Raw genomic sequence first — 15,146 nt, 5'->3', positions numbered from 1 at the left:
TTGGTAAAAAAATTACCAGCAAAGAGGCAGTTCCCCCCTACTCTCCTCATTCCCTCCCACCCCCAACCGAAGTGTCATTTTAGCACACCGTATTTCGACTATTGTTCTCATAGATAATGTCATCTTTAAAGCACAAAAAAGTGCAAAACTTGACATGTACAATAAAAATTATACAGGCATCTCTTCTTCTCCAAGAAAGGCAGCTCCGTAAAATTCTGCCATAACAAGTGGTAAAGAAAATATTTTACTTTCAAATCCTTCCTCACCAAGTATCCACATCATACATAAAACAAACGTAATGCAAGGGAACGAATTATCAAGTGACGTTCCATCAGCCAGTTGACTGTACTTTTAACAAAAATATGGACAAAGATAAAATGGGTTATAGAAGCACATTTGGATTTTATCAGAACAATCTCTAGAACACTATTTAATCCAAATCTCCATGTTACAGTTTAGCACTGCCCTGTAACCCTATGAAACAGTACCCACTTTATGCTTGGAATATCCATATTTAGAAAGAAGATTTTATTATGAAACATAGGTTTAAAAAGCAAAACATGATTTTTTTTTTCCCAGTGTCCTACATAGACAGTTGAATTATTCATATTTAAAGAAGAGCCAAGGATTTTGCTTTTTTTTTTTTTTTAATTATATCTACATAACTTGCAGCTGGTAGTCTACAAAGAGAGACGTTGTCAACATATGATAGGACACATCCCCCAAAATGCTAGCACTTTGGAGCTAAAACAGGTAGCACAGGAAATTGTTGTGGAAACTCAATGACAGTTTTGCTGTTTCCACACTTTGACTAGAATTTCAGCTACTAACGATGGAAGGATAAGAAAGAGAACACTGGTCTGGATTTTAAAGTTAATGGTGATAACATCTTGCAGCTGAAATTGCACCGTGGACTGAGCTGGTATTCTCTTCTTGTCCTACAGTGCTAAACCAAAACAAAGAAACAAAAAGATTTCTCATTTACATGGCAATAGGACCATCTGCTGCCCAAGTAATAACCCAAAATAAAACAGTCCTTCAGGTGCTGCGCTGGCCGGAGCAGCACGCGTGCAACACGCACACTGACATAATTCACCCACTGCGAGGAGAGAGGCTGCCTTACATAAGGGCCTGCCGTTTTCTTTTTTTACTTTTTTCTTGCTGGCTATGCAGTTTTTCAGTGCTCCCAGAGGCTGCTTTGTTTTTCAGACTATCTTTAACCAGAGACAATCTTGCGAGAAAAGTACAAGTCTTTAAGGCTAACGTTACAATCCAAGCAGAAGAGCTAGTCACACAGAGAGAAAGGATTCTCAAAGCTTCAGCTCATTTTAAATGACACTTACATTCATTTCTGCAGTTTTTTTCTGCTATAAGCAAATGAAGAACCTCATTCTGCATTCCACTGAACACCTCAAATCCCCTTGACAGTCAACAAACATCTGGAGTCCAAACGAATACAGAATTAATCTCCAAAGCTGGACAGCAAACCAGGTCAGGAACCATCCCTGCTACAAAAGTCACTGTGGCAATCTTGGAGCAGGTCAACTGAAACCAGGCTGCACTTCACTACTGGTTTTGTAACACAAGTTTTATTTTCAGACCAATTTCCTTTAACCAGCTCTTGCCCACAGTATAGCATTAGACCTAAACTATCCTGATAAAACCTGCAGCAAAACCTCCACCCATACTCAGAGGCAGGGCATTCCTAGGACATTCTTCTAACCAGATTCTTAGCACCCTTCACTCCCCCAAGAGTCTTGGGAGGAGTTGATGGTACTCAGCTCCTGGGGCTTTTAGGCCTTTCCTTTTCCTTCCATTGTGGGGGGGAAAAAAAGAGTAAAAGAAAAAGAAAAACAAAAGAAACAAAGAAAGTCAACAACACACACATGCTCTCCTACACACACACACCCCCACACACAGCGGACAAAAAAAAAGGAAAAAGGAAAGTTGTATGAGGTGCCAGTCTGGAATGAAATGGATTTTTGAACAGACAGTCATATTTGGCACTGTCAGCAAAAGCTTGTGGGTGGCCCTGTGTCTCTCTGAGCCTTAATGCCCTTTTTACATCGGTCATTTAAAAATGTCCCACAGAAAGTTCAGCTGTGCTGCTTCTGACATTATTTTCACAATGCTGCTGAATGGACTTGATGGAGAGATTCACTTTCCCTCACCCCAGTTCCATAAAGCACTACACATTAAGGACATATTCCATTTGGCTTTCAAGTAGCATTTTTATGGTCCATGCAGATCCACAATTATTTTCCCTTTAAAAAGAATCAACAGAAAACAGAACGCTCTGTTGGAGAGCATGGAAATTAAAAACTATTGGATCTCCCAAACTGACTCCTACGATCTTCAGGCAGAAGACTAGATTAAAGGGTCCTCACATGGTTCTAGCTGCATTCTCAGTACACCATTTTTATGAAGAAACCAAAGCTGTAGAAATTCCTCCGGCATGGCATGGAATCCAGAATCCGGCAAGACATTGTCATAGTAATGATGGCTAATAAACTTCCCATGCAGGTCCATCGAGAATGGCCAGAAGCCATAAATTGTTACTTCTTCACACAGACCAAGGGCGGCACTGACTAGGAAAAGTCCCGTGGAAAGCCGTTTGGCATGGATACCTTTACTCTTCCAGAACTTGCCAATGTCACGCAGGAAATTAGGGTTGGCGAAAAGGACCGCCTGCTTGGCACCGAAGTCCTCCAGGGTGTAATAGACACGTAGGGAGGGTCCTGTCCCCGTCTTCATCGAGAAGGCTGGCATGTAGATGTAGCTGTGGTTATACACCTTCACACTGTCCACAAACGCTTTTCGAGACCACAGCAGATTCTGGAACCTGTAAAACAAAAGAGAAAAACAAGTTGGTCACACATAGGTTTCCCCAGTCATTGAAAAACCCAGCTAAAAGCTGCTCTTCATGCACATATTTACAATTACCTGCACACCTTTCTCGAGCCCAGAGAAAGTCCAGACAAACTTCTGACTGTCTGACAGTGCCTCTCTTCTAAAAACATAAACCTCAATAGGCAGTTGAAAACTATCTAGTATCCTGTTAACTCCAGAAACCAACATGTTTCTGATTTCATCTTTTCAAAAAACCCTGAATGAACACTGACAGTTTTCCTGTCATTTTTGTTGACATTTTTCTTTTTGTCCAAAACCCAACTTATTTTTTCAGGCACAGGAATCTTTAAAAGAAGTTTTAAAGTTCGTGTCGCTCTTGTTTCTTAAAGGCATGCTAAAAGAGAATCCTGGTTACATGCTGAACAAGCAATACCAAGAAATATTTGAACAGAAACTTTGGACTTATAAAACTTGTAAGAATTGCTTTTTTTATGCCTTATAGTGATTTTAGGTTGCGCTACCATAGTAAATTCTCATTCTGGAACTGAGAGAAATTTCAAAGAACATACTTTGTTACAAACAATAAAGCAGAAATCAATGAATTGTTCAGGGCAAGTGGCACCACAAAAATTAGCAACAGTAAAGTTGAGTTTTGGGGGCAGCAGCAACTCTAAATTAGCAACAGCATTTAGAGTTGGTGTTTGAGATGGCACGATTTACGCACTGAGTATGTTTAAAAGCAGTTGGTATTTGTAGCGTGCAAGTTAAAGGAGACACTAGTTGCAACTACGAGGAGGGCAATGCATATGTACAAATTATTTCTCTAAGATGATAGTCTTCTCATCTCTTGATATAAAACTACATCAGGTTACAATTTGCTAAATTGCCTATAGCTATTTGCTGATGTCTGTTTTATCCCTGATGTAAGACTTATATACTACTCCAAAACCAGTATCCTGTCGAAACTATAACCTTTCCTTGCCATATCCTTCCGGATATACCCAGAGGAACGAGACATTGGCAGGAAATCCTAGGCCATTCACACACACCCAGACCTGGACTCATGTTTGACCTGTCCTGATGTTTGACCTGTCCTGATGTTTGACACTAAACACATCACATTTCAGTAATATTAAAGTATCCTGAATATGTATCATTGGATGTATCTGATATGGAGGTCAGCCAGAGCCATAGGTAAAATCCAATACCTAAACACAAACTCGCTAAGTAACAGGAACACTTGCTGTCTTGGGGTGCTGACTGCATTGAATCATCATGCTTTGCATAAGAAAGTCACTATGATTTAGTCTTGATAATCTGCTTGCTTTCCAGAGTCCACGTAATCTTCAGGGCACCAGTAAATCCTCCCTGCCTTTACCACGTGACAGTATCTATAGACTTCAGCACGCAGGCAAAGTTTACTATATTAAGAGCCACTTCAGCACAATCTTCACATGCCTTCCTTTCAGTGTAGCTGGGTTGCTCTCCTGCATGTGATCCCTAATTTTTTTTTCAGCTCTCAAGTGCCCATCTTGCCCTTGCTGCTGCCTCTTCTCTCTCAGTTTCCTGCAGCTAAGGCAAATGTGTCATGACTGATTTTATAGTCACACACAGCAGAGCAGTCAGAACAAAAAAACTTCAGACAGCAAGACTGGATTTTTTTTTTCCTTTCTCTAGTGCAGGCAGAGATAGGTATACCTTTTTGAAAGGGTTAAGAAGAGATCTATTTTGTTTATAGATCTCTTTGAAACAACAGCAAGTATCACACACAGAGCAAGATACACAGGTTTAAGTAGGATGCCAGATGACGTCAAGAAGCACCAGATAAAATTTCAGCCGAAACAACTGCCAACAAAAAATAGAGCTTCAACAGCATTGAAATGTCTCATGAGCATGCGTCAAGTTTTTTGAAGTCTTTGTTTTGGCAGAAAACTTGAAATATTCCTAGTAAGGTTTTCTTGATATTTTCAACATGCAATACTTGGTCTCCTGATTTGCTACAAGTTTCTTCCAAAATTTCCTTCAAGTGGGATTAGAATAAAGCTGGTTTGAAGCAAATCCCCTGAAATCTGCCGGGGTCTTCATTACTGTTTTGCTCAGCAGATTTCCTCTTACTGCGTGGTGCTATTTGCTAATGTAGACAAAGCCACTGTCTTCCAAGTAAGAAATCAATTCAACCTGAACATACAAAACAAAACAATAAATTTCACAACTTACTGCATTCGACATTCTTTTCTGTAGAAATAGCCAAGACACAGCTGAATACAGAAGGCCAGCTAAGATCACGGTGCCCTGACAGAAATTAATTATCTGGCTGTCCCTTCTCATGTGGGCCCTCTCACTCCATTACTATCAGACCTTTAACTAAGTGTTCCCCAAAACAAGCTTTACTGTTCTAGCTTCCTAAGGAGCAGCAAGTCAACTTGTCAGATTCTCGGGTACGGGAGTTGGGTCCATCCTAGCAAACTTGTTCCCTTTCCATCAGGACAGAGTCAGTGAGGGTGAAAAAACCCCATATCCCTAGTTTAATACTTTCAATATTCACCTAGGTGCTCAGAGCCCCAGTATCCAAATCTTGTTCTAATAACCCTAATTGCTTATAAAAGGTAGAATAAGACCAGCAGCAGGCTTTTGCACTACCCTCCTCCCCAAAACTTGGGACATCCACTGGGAGGAGGGAGACGCAGGTTCAAACTTCCTTTTGCAGTAAGGGGAACTTGAGCACACAGCTTGATGTGATGGGAGTCCCTGCACCTTGGCCGAGAGGAAGGCAGAAACAGGTCCTCTGTCACTCCTGGAAGCCAGTTTCACCGTGTCCTTTCCCACTTAGAGCTAGTTAACAAATTTCACTTCAGATGGCAAAGAGATGTGGTTATTCTAAAACTGACTTTTTCCGCAAATTTACCATTCACAGTAAAGCACTGCGCAGCTGTACGATGAATACATTAAAATTGCTCAGATATAGTCACAGAGGGCCAGGGACTGTCTCTGAATATTCATTTGCTATCATTGCCACAACCCGTTTACGTTGCTTCTAGATGAATCTCCCCAAATGCCGTAAAGTAACGAGAAGTGAACGGCATTGCCATGAGAGCGGTAGGTGGGAGGGACTTCACGCACAAGGGACGGTATTTGTCATGCTACTGCAAACTGTCCTTCAGGAACAACATCACCTCCTAGAAACCCGTGCCTCATTCAAATGATCTGGATCGCAGTGTTGGTAGGCATCACGCCCGGTTCAACAGATGGACATTATACAGGTGGCCAGAAGCCCATGTAGAAACATAAAACATGCTGATTACGGCTGGTCTGATGGCCTAACACAGCCAAAAAGCTGCTGCCCATCTTGCACTCCTCACGAGGGGAGATATTAGAAGCAAATGAAATTTGCAGTTCCCCATTTGTAAAAACAGGCGCCCTGTCCAGCTTTCTGACATTTCACAGGCTGCTTAGAAGCTGAGAAATCTGGGGACAAATGCTGTGCATCATCAAGTTTCTAGATATGGTACTGGAAGCTCGAGTGTATTTTCCTTTAACTCTCAATCCACACAGGGACTCCTGCAGGCAACCCCATTCCAGCGGTGGCTTTGAGGGTACCATACTGCATCCATCCCAGCAGACAGCGAGAAGACTACTCCATGCCTGAGAGAGAGACCAGGAGGGCTCTTCCTCTGCAGCTGGTTGACCAACTCCGTAGTGCACACGTCAGCATGACGATATGGCTTTTTTCCTGCTTGTCCAGCCTGGTGCAGTCCTCGCATCCAGATAGGCACAAATGCCTTTCCTCGTGCCGATCCTCACACAGCCTTCTTTGAACGAGGAGCCGCTGATTCCTAGTTAGTGCTCGCCTCTACCTGACATGCTTTGAACATTCGGTACTCTCAGCGGCACAGCCCAGAAGCTGTGCCACTCCTCCCCACTCATCACGCTTCGAAAGAAACAGATCAAACGATCCAGCCCCTCGTGCAATAGTGCATCTCAGGCGACATTATCTCCCCAGCTCAGCTCTGAGCAAGAAAAAGCTGAACTGCTTTCAGGGTCGTCCTCTGACGTTCTGCAGTTAAGCTCACACAAATGCATGGTGGGTTTTAGATAAAACTGGATGGGGAATCTCCAGAGCCCTGAGCAGCACCTGAAGACTATACGAGTTGCTCAGTAATTTGCAGTAATGCGTCCCGGCAGCTTGACGGCAGCCCAGAGAGGCGCCGATGATTCTGAAGGCTGGTGAAAGCAGATCACGGCACATTCAGCCCAGGCGCTTTACTTCCGCTAGTCTCATTAATGGACAGCAAGCAAATAAAATCATCAACACATTTTTGCTGTCAGGTCCATATGACAGATCAACTTAAAAAGCACAATTTTCAACAGGCATGTGTAGGTACAGCTGCACGAATACCAGAGAAATAATTTCCTTGATACCAGCTGTAGAGTTCCCTCAAATACTCTGCTCTACTTTTCCAGAGAGAACGATGCATCCAAGAGAAAACTGTCACAGTACATTGTCATGACAGTACAATCAAAGACTTAAGAGCATTAAGTGTTTTGCTTTTTGTTTTTATCTGTTTTTAATGTTCTTACTGATGTTCTTTAGCAGGTATCTGGGGACAGGACTGCTCTCTGGTACTAAGAGATGACTTCCAGTAACCGCAAAGAATTTGCTGCAGTGACATTGAGCTAACCCGCTTGCAGATAATAATGGCAGCATTTTCTCTCATCTTGGTTTCTTTTTGATCTCCCCAGAGAGTCACTATCTCGTGCCTGTGATGATATCCCAGTATTTACTGTGTTGGCATCTGCAAAGTCACAAGTTCAGCATTCTGGATTAATTGCAAGTTGACTTACTGGTAAAAAAAAAAAAAAAGAAAAGAAAAGAAAAGAAAAAGAAAAGAAAAGAAAAGAAAAGAAAAGAAAAGAAAAGAAAACAAAAGAAAAGAAAAGAAAAGAAAAGAAAAGAAAAGAAAAGAAAAGAAAAGAAAAGAAAAGAAAAGAAAAGAAAAGAAAAGAGAAAAAAAAAGATTGAGTAATGAGGGGAGCAGCTCTGATGCTGAAGAATTAGTGTATTATTTTAAAATTAAGACAAATAGAGCTCAAGGGAATAGAGCAGAAGGCACAGAAAGACTTATGTATTTGTCCCTATGGCAAAGGATAACCTTACAAAAATTATTTAGATAATTTCATGTCAGCACTAGCCAAGAATGATTTAACAATTTGCTGCAGCTGTTGGAAAATGCTTACAGCTGGGGTCACAACAAGTCAGCTTGCAACCACACATCTGAACCTCCACTGCAGTGACAGAGGAGTTTTACTTCGCTCATTTCTCAGAGTGCTTTTATGCTTTCAAATAGCGATGCTCTCCTTAATGCCCTGCGCTCTCACTCACACCATGCACTTCTTGATTATCTGCGCCTTCGGGGCTTGTGTAGCCAATGTTGCTAAAACACAGATTGTGTCTGAATTAACAGCACACTAGTTTCCCTGTGCTCGTTCTCCACGTAGGCACTTTTAGCGTCTGTTAGGCGCAAGGTAGACTATTCTACTTGTACACACAGGGAGCCAGAAACGAGCCCTGAAAGTGCTGTAAATTGACCCCCTTTCTTTTTTTATCCCAGCTTCCCCACCTACACAAGCCACTGTTTACTCAGCCTAAGGATAGCTACCTGACTTAAGATTCAGTTATAATCCCATTAAAGTCAATAGAAAAACCAACTCTGATCTCGCTGGAAGTATGCTCGGAGCTTCAGGAAAAAAAAAAAATCAGGCCCGCCATGCACTTCAGAGTGATTAGAAAAGGTATAAAGTAATATGATCCATCATAAAGACTGATCATTAAACCAGTAAAATTACAGATGCCAAACATTCTCCATCAATGCAAGAGGCTTTTAGTCTTGTGGTAGACCCCCAGTGCTTCGTCTAATCTCATTTCAACCAGACTTCAGCGCGAGGGATTCTCCCCTGTTCTCACTGCGGGTCCTTCCACAGGCACCATGGTCACCCAGCTGAGAGCTCGTGACATGGACAGAGTGATGCTATACCCATCTTTTCCTTTCCTTTTGCCCACCTCCCTCCCTCCCTCCCTCACCTGACTGCCCTTTATGGACCCAAACCCAGCAAATCTTCCACTCAGACTCTCAGCGGAGATGCTCCCTCCTCTCAGGGTACGACTCACTTCAGCTCGTCCCCTAGGCACAGCCTGCATCCTGAGGAGACCCCACACTGCCACCTCTTCTTGTGGATAGGGGCTTTCAGCCTCTAAGAACCTGTGCATTCCTCTTGTTTCTGGTCCCAAAAATTAAAGGCAAACAAATTAGCCTGATTCTCCTTTTATACACCTTTTCAGTAGTGTTCTCTAAGTAAGTCAGGGATTCTGGTTACTCCCACCATCAGCTCCAAAGACTCAAAAGCAAGGAAACACACTCTTTCCACAGTGACTGCAGACTACATCTTCCTCTACCAGCCTCTTTCTAAATGATATGCTGTCCTTAGCATATGACCTTCAGAACAATTCGATGCACTGCAAGTCCAGTTAGATATTGCAGAGGTAGGCTCTAATCCCCATGAAGAGGCAGGCTCCCCTTCTGACTGAATTCAGTATTAATTAGGGTTTTTATTTAAACCTCCACCCATTATTGCTCTTACGCTGTCGCCCTGGGAATACTATATATAGTGCTAAGGGAAAGCTGACTCTCTGTTTTTCAATGGAACACAGAGCTATCCTATACACCAAAGGAATGAAACATTAAAATCAGTGTTCACTGGTATTTCGGGACTGTGTGTGATCCTTATTCTGCCAACTCAAATTAGAATGTGCTTTTAATAGCTACTCTTTCTAAAACCAGCAGAGCTAAACATCAATCCTTTCTGTTATCTGACAGCTTGAATCTTCGCTTTCAAAAGATGAGCTGTTCATCTCAGTTTGACTCTTTGAAGATTGTGGCTGCTAAAGTCACACACAAGTGGAAATAATATAAAAGGATAGCCAGAACAGCATGGCTGTAAACTACTTGTATTGTCAACTGAAATTGCTGCCTAGTATTTCTAAATCTTCTGAATACTTCACAGCAGTTACAGCTGAAAGTCTGGAGCATGAGAAAACAGAACCAATGAAATCAGCCAGAAAAAAAAATTACAGAACTAAGCCTGATATCTTTAGCATTTAATTTCACTGGACTGCATGCCAGAGTGAGCCTGTGAGAAGAAACATAACCAGATCACATATTTTCTCAGGTTTTAATGGGAAAAAGAACTGCAACAAAGCCCAGATACAGTCTTTAAGAGATTTACTTTTGATTAACACAGCTTCCCTAAGACAGTCTGCGGTGTTTTTGGGACGGCAACCAAACAGGAACAGAACAGTGCAGTGTCTCCTGCACTTCTAGGTCTTCTACCCAACTACTGTCCAGACACAAGTCTCTGTAGATCAGTGCCTGCAATGGCAGTGCAGCAAACACAAAGCTAATAACAAACATCATGCTTTCCTGTCTGTTCATGCTGGCCTTACATCCTTTGTAACTCAAATATAAAAACATACTAAATGTTTACAGCCATGAAAAACCTATTCACAGCTGAGAACACTTTCTGGATGGTATACTTGACTGCTTCCTAAGTATTTTGAGTTTCCTCCTTAACATCATGACCTCCTTAGCATATTAATAATTTGCAAATGTCAGTGAAGGTGACATTCAACTATATCCTCTCTTCAACTTCTCAGAGCTCTTTCCAAAGAGAACTGGATAGAGGGAGAATGTTTGAATTGAATGTGTTTTCTTTTTAAAGACGCTTTGTGCTACAAAAACTGTAGACTGAAGAGAAATGATTTAAAACCGTAGATGCTTCGACAGGCATTATGGTAACAACTGTAATGAGCATAGGCTCTCTTTTCAGTGTATGAGCACCTTTTTTAAACTATAGTACATGAATCACTGGTGATCTCTTGAGGTCATGCCACACGGCCTGCAGCTAGAGCGCAGATCCCAATTAAACAACCTTGTCAACTAAAAATTTGATAACAAAAGCAGTTGTTCAGAGCCCATAGGAAGATGCAGTGAATCTACAATAATTTAAATGGGGTGAAATCAATTCACACAACTCTAAAACATGCAAAAGAAGATCTCTCTATTTCTTCTATTAGCTGCTCCCTCTGGGCAACCTCACCTGTTTTGGCATCCCTAGGACAATGAGCATTGCAATTAAGCAATGAACTAGCGGCCACCTGAGTATAAGCAGAAGAGGTGATAAATTGCTCTCGAGCAGTTAGATTAGCAGAGGCCAAACACAAGGCTAAAAAGATGGAAAAAACCAAGAGAAATGGCAGTTCAACAGACAAAAAGTCCCTTCCAGTCCTTGGCATAAGAGCACACACCATCAATAAAACCCTTGGAAACCAGCCAGGAGAATTCAAGCCAGCCCAAAGACCGCAGCTGTAGACCTTGAAGTCACTACCTTCGGCAAGCTTTCAAAATGTCACATCTGAAGAAAAAGACTTTACTTTCATCTAATATCAATTTACAGCGGTATTTCTCAGCAATTCTGGTGCTGTTCAATTATGCCTAGAAGCATTGATAGATACTTCTCAAGGCTTCCAACAGTGTTAGAGATGTGTTGATTTGCTGCACACGAGATCTTTGACAGAGTCTGCCCTTCACTCTGCAACTTATATGCGGACACATAGAAAAGATTAAGAACATGACAAGTATATTTCAAACTCTTTGCACATCCAAGTATTTTCAGCTCAGAAGATCTTCTGATACTGGTGTAGTTTGTCAATGCAGTAACCCCAGTGAATCTTACTTCCAAATATTTGGCTAATGTCTTATTCTCCGCATCCTTCTAACCAATTACTTTACCAATACCTTTCCTCTTACATCATGATTGTCTTGATCCCTTTGTCAAAAGCCTTTTAAAAATTCAAATAGACTTTATCTACTAGATATAGACTACCCTTATTCACATGCATCTATAAAAAGAACTCCAAAAGTTTTACAAGGTAAAATTTCCCTTGGACTCAACAGTGCTGACTGTTCACAACGGCACATACATTATCCAGGTGTTCACTAATGTTATAATATAGTGTCTATTAATTCAGCTGGTAGAGATGTCAGGCTTACAGATCTACTTGAACTATTTTTAATTTGAACTATTTTTAAACACTGATCCTATTTTTAACACCTTCCAGTTTTCAAGGCAGTTTTAAATAAGGAAGTACACACCACTGTTCTTCAGCACTCATGGGTGAGTCCAGTCCTGCCAATACATTCACATCCATTCTGTATGCATACCATAAATCCTCTAATAATTACCTCAGTTTCAGCCAGCTGAGTCTCCCCATGGGCACAGGGAATGTCCTCAGTTTCTTCCACAGTGAACACAGATGCAAATATTTCATACAGCCTCCCTCTGTCTTCTCTGAGCACTTCTTTTATACCTGGTCATCAATTGACCATACACACATGGCAGGTGGGGGTTTTTTTGCTCTTTTTTGGCTTGTGGTGTTGCTGGAAGGAGGACGCAGCATTAGGTTTTCATTCCTCTAGTTAGTTCTTTTTGGAAACTTTTCTGCCTGCCACATAGATAAAATATTTAATCAGCCAGAGCTTATAATAAATTCCGTTTCCTTTGGAAACAACTTTAGCTTTTGGGAGGATGTTTCTCTGGTTCCATTCATCTCCCTTTTCCTTGCCCTTTAGCAATGTCAACTTCCTTTTACCTTTTCTTAAGGCTTGATAGATGCTCCTAGCACTGTGCTTCCAATATGGTACCCTTAGGAGAGTCCACTGTTTTGAGTAGATCATCCAGATATATCTTCCAAGATGTATGGTGTTTAATGCTGAGAATGCCACTTAAACTTCTTTTCAACATGATTAAGCAGCCAAGGTTTCTCCTCAACTGTTAGTGCAGCCTGTACTCAATTTAAAATGCTATACATAGAACAGTCTCAACCAAGAAAAAAAAAAATCAAAGTACAGATAGCTGAAACATGCTGGAGCTTTTGCTAATCTCTTCAACTGTTCTGATACCTGTGAAAGAGCTAGAGTTCCTTCACCTTTTTCCCCCCCTCATTAACGTCATTCAAAGGAGATACACTGTAAAAGAAGTAAAAAACAAACTTTTTTTTTCTTTTCAGGTAGCAGGAAATAAATTATATTTGTTGGGACACAGTAACACTTTTGAAAGGCAGTGCATGTCGCTAAGTACAGCCCTCTATGCACTGGTTGAGGAAAGTGGAGCAAAACATTCAATTCCCTATTTCTCTTAGTTTCCAAATGCCGGGGAAGGGCCAGTGGCATTAATACTAAATCATATAGGAGCAGCTTTGTAACTGTAATTGGTGTTCTTCCCGTATCACACATCTAGAAGTGCTATGCCTCTTGCTTTATATAATACAGCATAATTCAGATGTGGTATCACCTTCTCACATTCTGAAATACCAAGTAAGAAAACCTTTCTCTCTTCTGCTCCCTATCTCAGAGAACAGTCAATAACAACAAATTGTCAGAACCTGATGGAGGTTGACCCCAGAAGACAACATTGGCAGGATATTCACCTGGGCAATGTGATCTCAGATATCAGTAATGAGTGAAGAAGGGTCTTCCAATCCCTCTTGTTAAAGCTAATTTTACTAGATATAATATATAATACTATATACTGGATATATACAATACTCATTAAATCAGAGAGGAAGACAAGAAGAGAGTGACCATCTAAACTGGTGGTGGAGTCACCCTGCCTTCAGGCCCTCCCTGTTTAGTCACACAAACTGGAACAGCATCAGTAGACAACAGCGATGTCACCAGCCCAAAAGGCCCCTTTGCTGATGGTTAGGACTGCCTCCTACTAGATGAGAGAGAGAAGTTTAAGTCCTCTCACACAGAAAACGGAACTGAACTAGGGCCTACCACAGCTTCAGTGACTGAGGCAACTACTCACCTCTCGTAAAATATGGCACATGCCTTGGCTGGTTTTCTGAACCGAGTTCTATGTTGTTCAGCTGAAACTACTCAGCCTGGTTTTGTAAATTGCTTGGGGACAACTTAAACTAGATTATCTGGAAGTCTGAGTCAGAAAAAAAATAAATAAATACATCCAGCCCTAGCTGCATTCCTTTTTGACTCAGGTCTTTCCACCAATTCCCTTCATGAAGGTGACAAAACATTACTGCAGCAGGAGTTAGACTGAGGTGACCCACTCGTACCACGTGGGTTCTGGAGGAGACAGTAAGCACATTCCCAACAAGTGCTGTATGTAAAACTATGGTCAAAATATAAACTCTTGGGTTTGTACTCCTTTGAACTATCTTTTCTTTCCAAAACCCAGAGAACATCAGCTTTTACAGATGTTCACATTCAAATGGTTAAGGAAAACAAGTTGTCATCTCCTACAGAATCAAGATTTCTTTCAGATTCAGGCAGCACAAAAAATAAGCTCCTTTTCTTTAATGCTCAGAGTAATTAATACTGAATTACAGTAGAAATTGTTCCAAAGGATTTCTGAAAATCACATTAATACTAAATAACTTCCATATGCTTTATGCGATTACAAAAACCACCAAAGATATATACACAGATTAAGCCATTATTTTAAAGTACTACTGAATAATCAAACAGGAACAAAAGCTACCATTAGTGGCTTGTCTCCCTGAAGCAGCAGTAACATATTACTTGAAAAAACTTTAGATTTGCACCTAACAACCAGGCCAAAGGGTATTTTGGAGTGAGGAGGGAGGTATGGTCTGAGGTCTACAGCACAACTCAGAAACAGGAAAACAGAATACCTTAAGGGCATCCTTTTGATAAGGCCAAGGTATTTTTCAGATAAGCCAAATTGTAGGTTTGAAAGCAGCTGTAAATGTCAAGGCTGTCAGCAGCTCTGAAGAACCTGAGGTTGGCCATGAATCACACGGGACAAACAACAGCCACTGTCATAAACTCACCCTGGAGGCAGTAGTTACACTCCCAGAAGGTTTCCAAATGCCGGGAGGATCATGCAGTGATCAGATGCTTTGGCTGATAGACCTTTACATCCCTAGCAGCTCAGTACACATATTCTCAGAGCAGCTAATCAAACAGTAACAGTGGTGAAATTCAGCCTTTTGTTTTAGACAGGGGCCAGAATACTTTGTATGGTGATGTGCAACACCAGGGAGCTATTGCTGAGGTTTTTATCCAGAGGCTTTACCCAGATAATGATTTGGAAAATAAATACACTTTTTAACAAGCAACATATTTTTATCTGCATTTGTCTCAAGGCCAAAATTTCCCTTCTCTAGTGTGCTAGTCTAATAAGCCACAGTGCACACTGCT

The 15,146-nt window shown here is 41.3% G+C and overlaps 1 protein-coding gene across 1 annotated transcript in view; it reads right to left on the bottom strand.

Annotated features, from left to right (window-relative positions):
- Positions 1 to 378: 378 nt before the first annotated feature.
- ST8SIA1 (ST8 alpha-N-acetyl-neuraminide alpha-2,8-sialyltransferase 1) overlaps positions 379 to 15,146 on the bottom strand; it is a 130,265-nt gene continuing 115,497 nt past the window's right edge. The window contains exon 5 of the mRNA XM_075758573.1: positions 379 to 2,842. Within this exon, the coding sequence (XP_075614688.1) occupies positions 2,368 to 2,842 (475 nt within the window). The 3' untranslated portion in view covers positions 379 to 2,367. The remainder of the gene's footprint in view (positions 2,843 to 15,146) is intronic.

Source organism: Balearica regulorum, chromosome 1 (genome assembly GCF_011004875.1).
Source record: "Balearica regulorum gibbericeps isolate bBalReg1 chromosome 1, bBalReg1.pri, whole genome shotgun sequence".
Classification (NCBI taxonomy): Eukaryota; Metazoa; Chordata; class Aves; order Gruiformes; family Gruidae; genus Balearica; species Balearica regulorum.
This window is presented reverse-complemented; position numbering and strand designations above follow the sequence as displayed.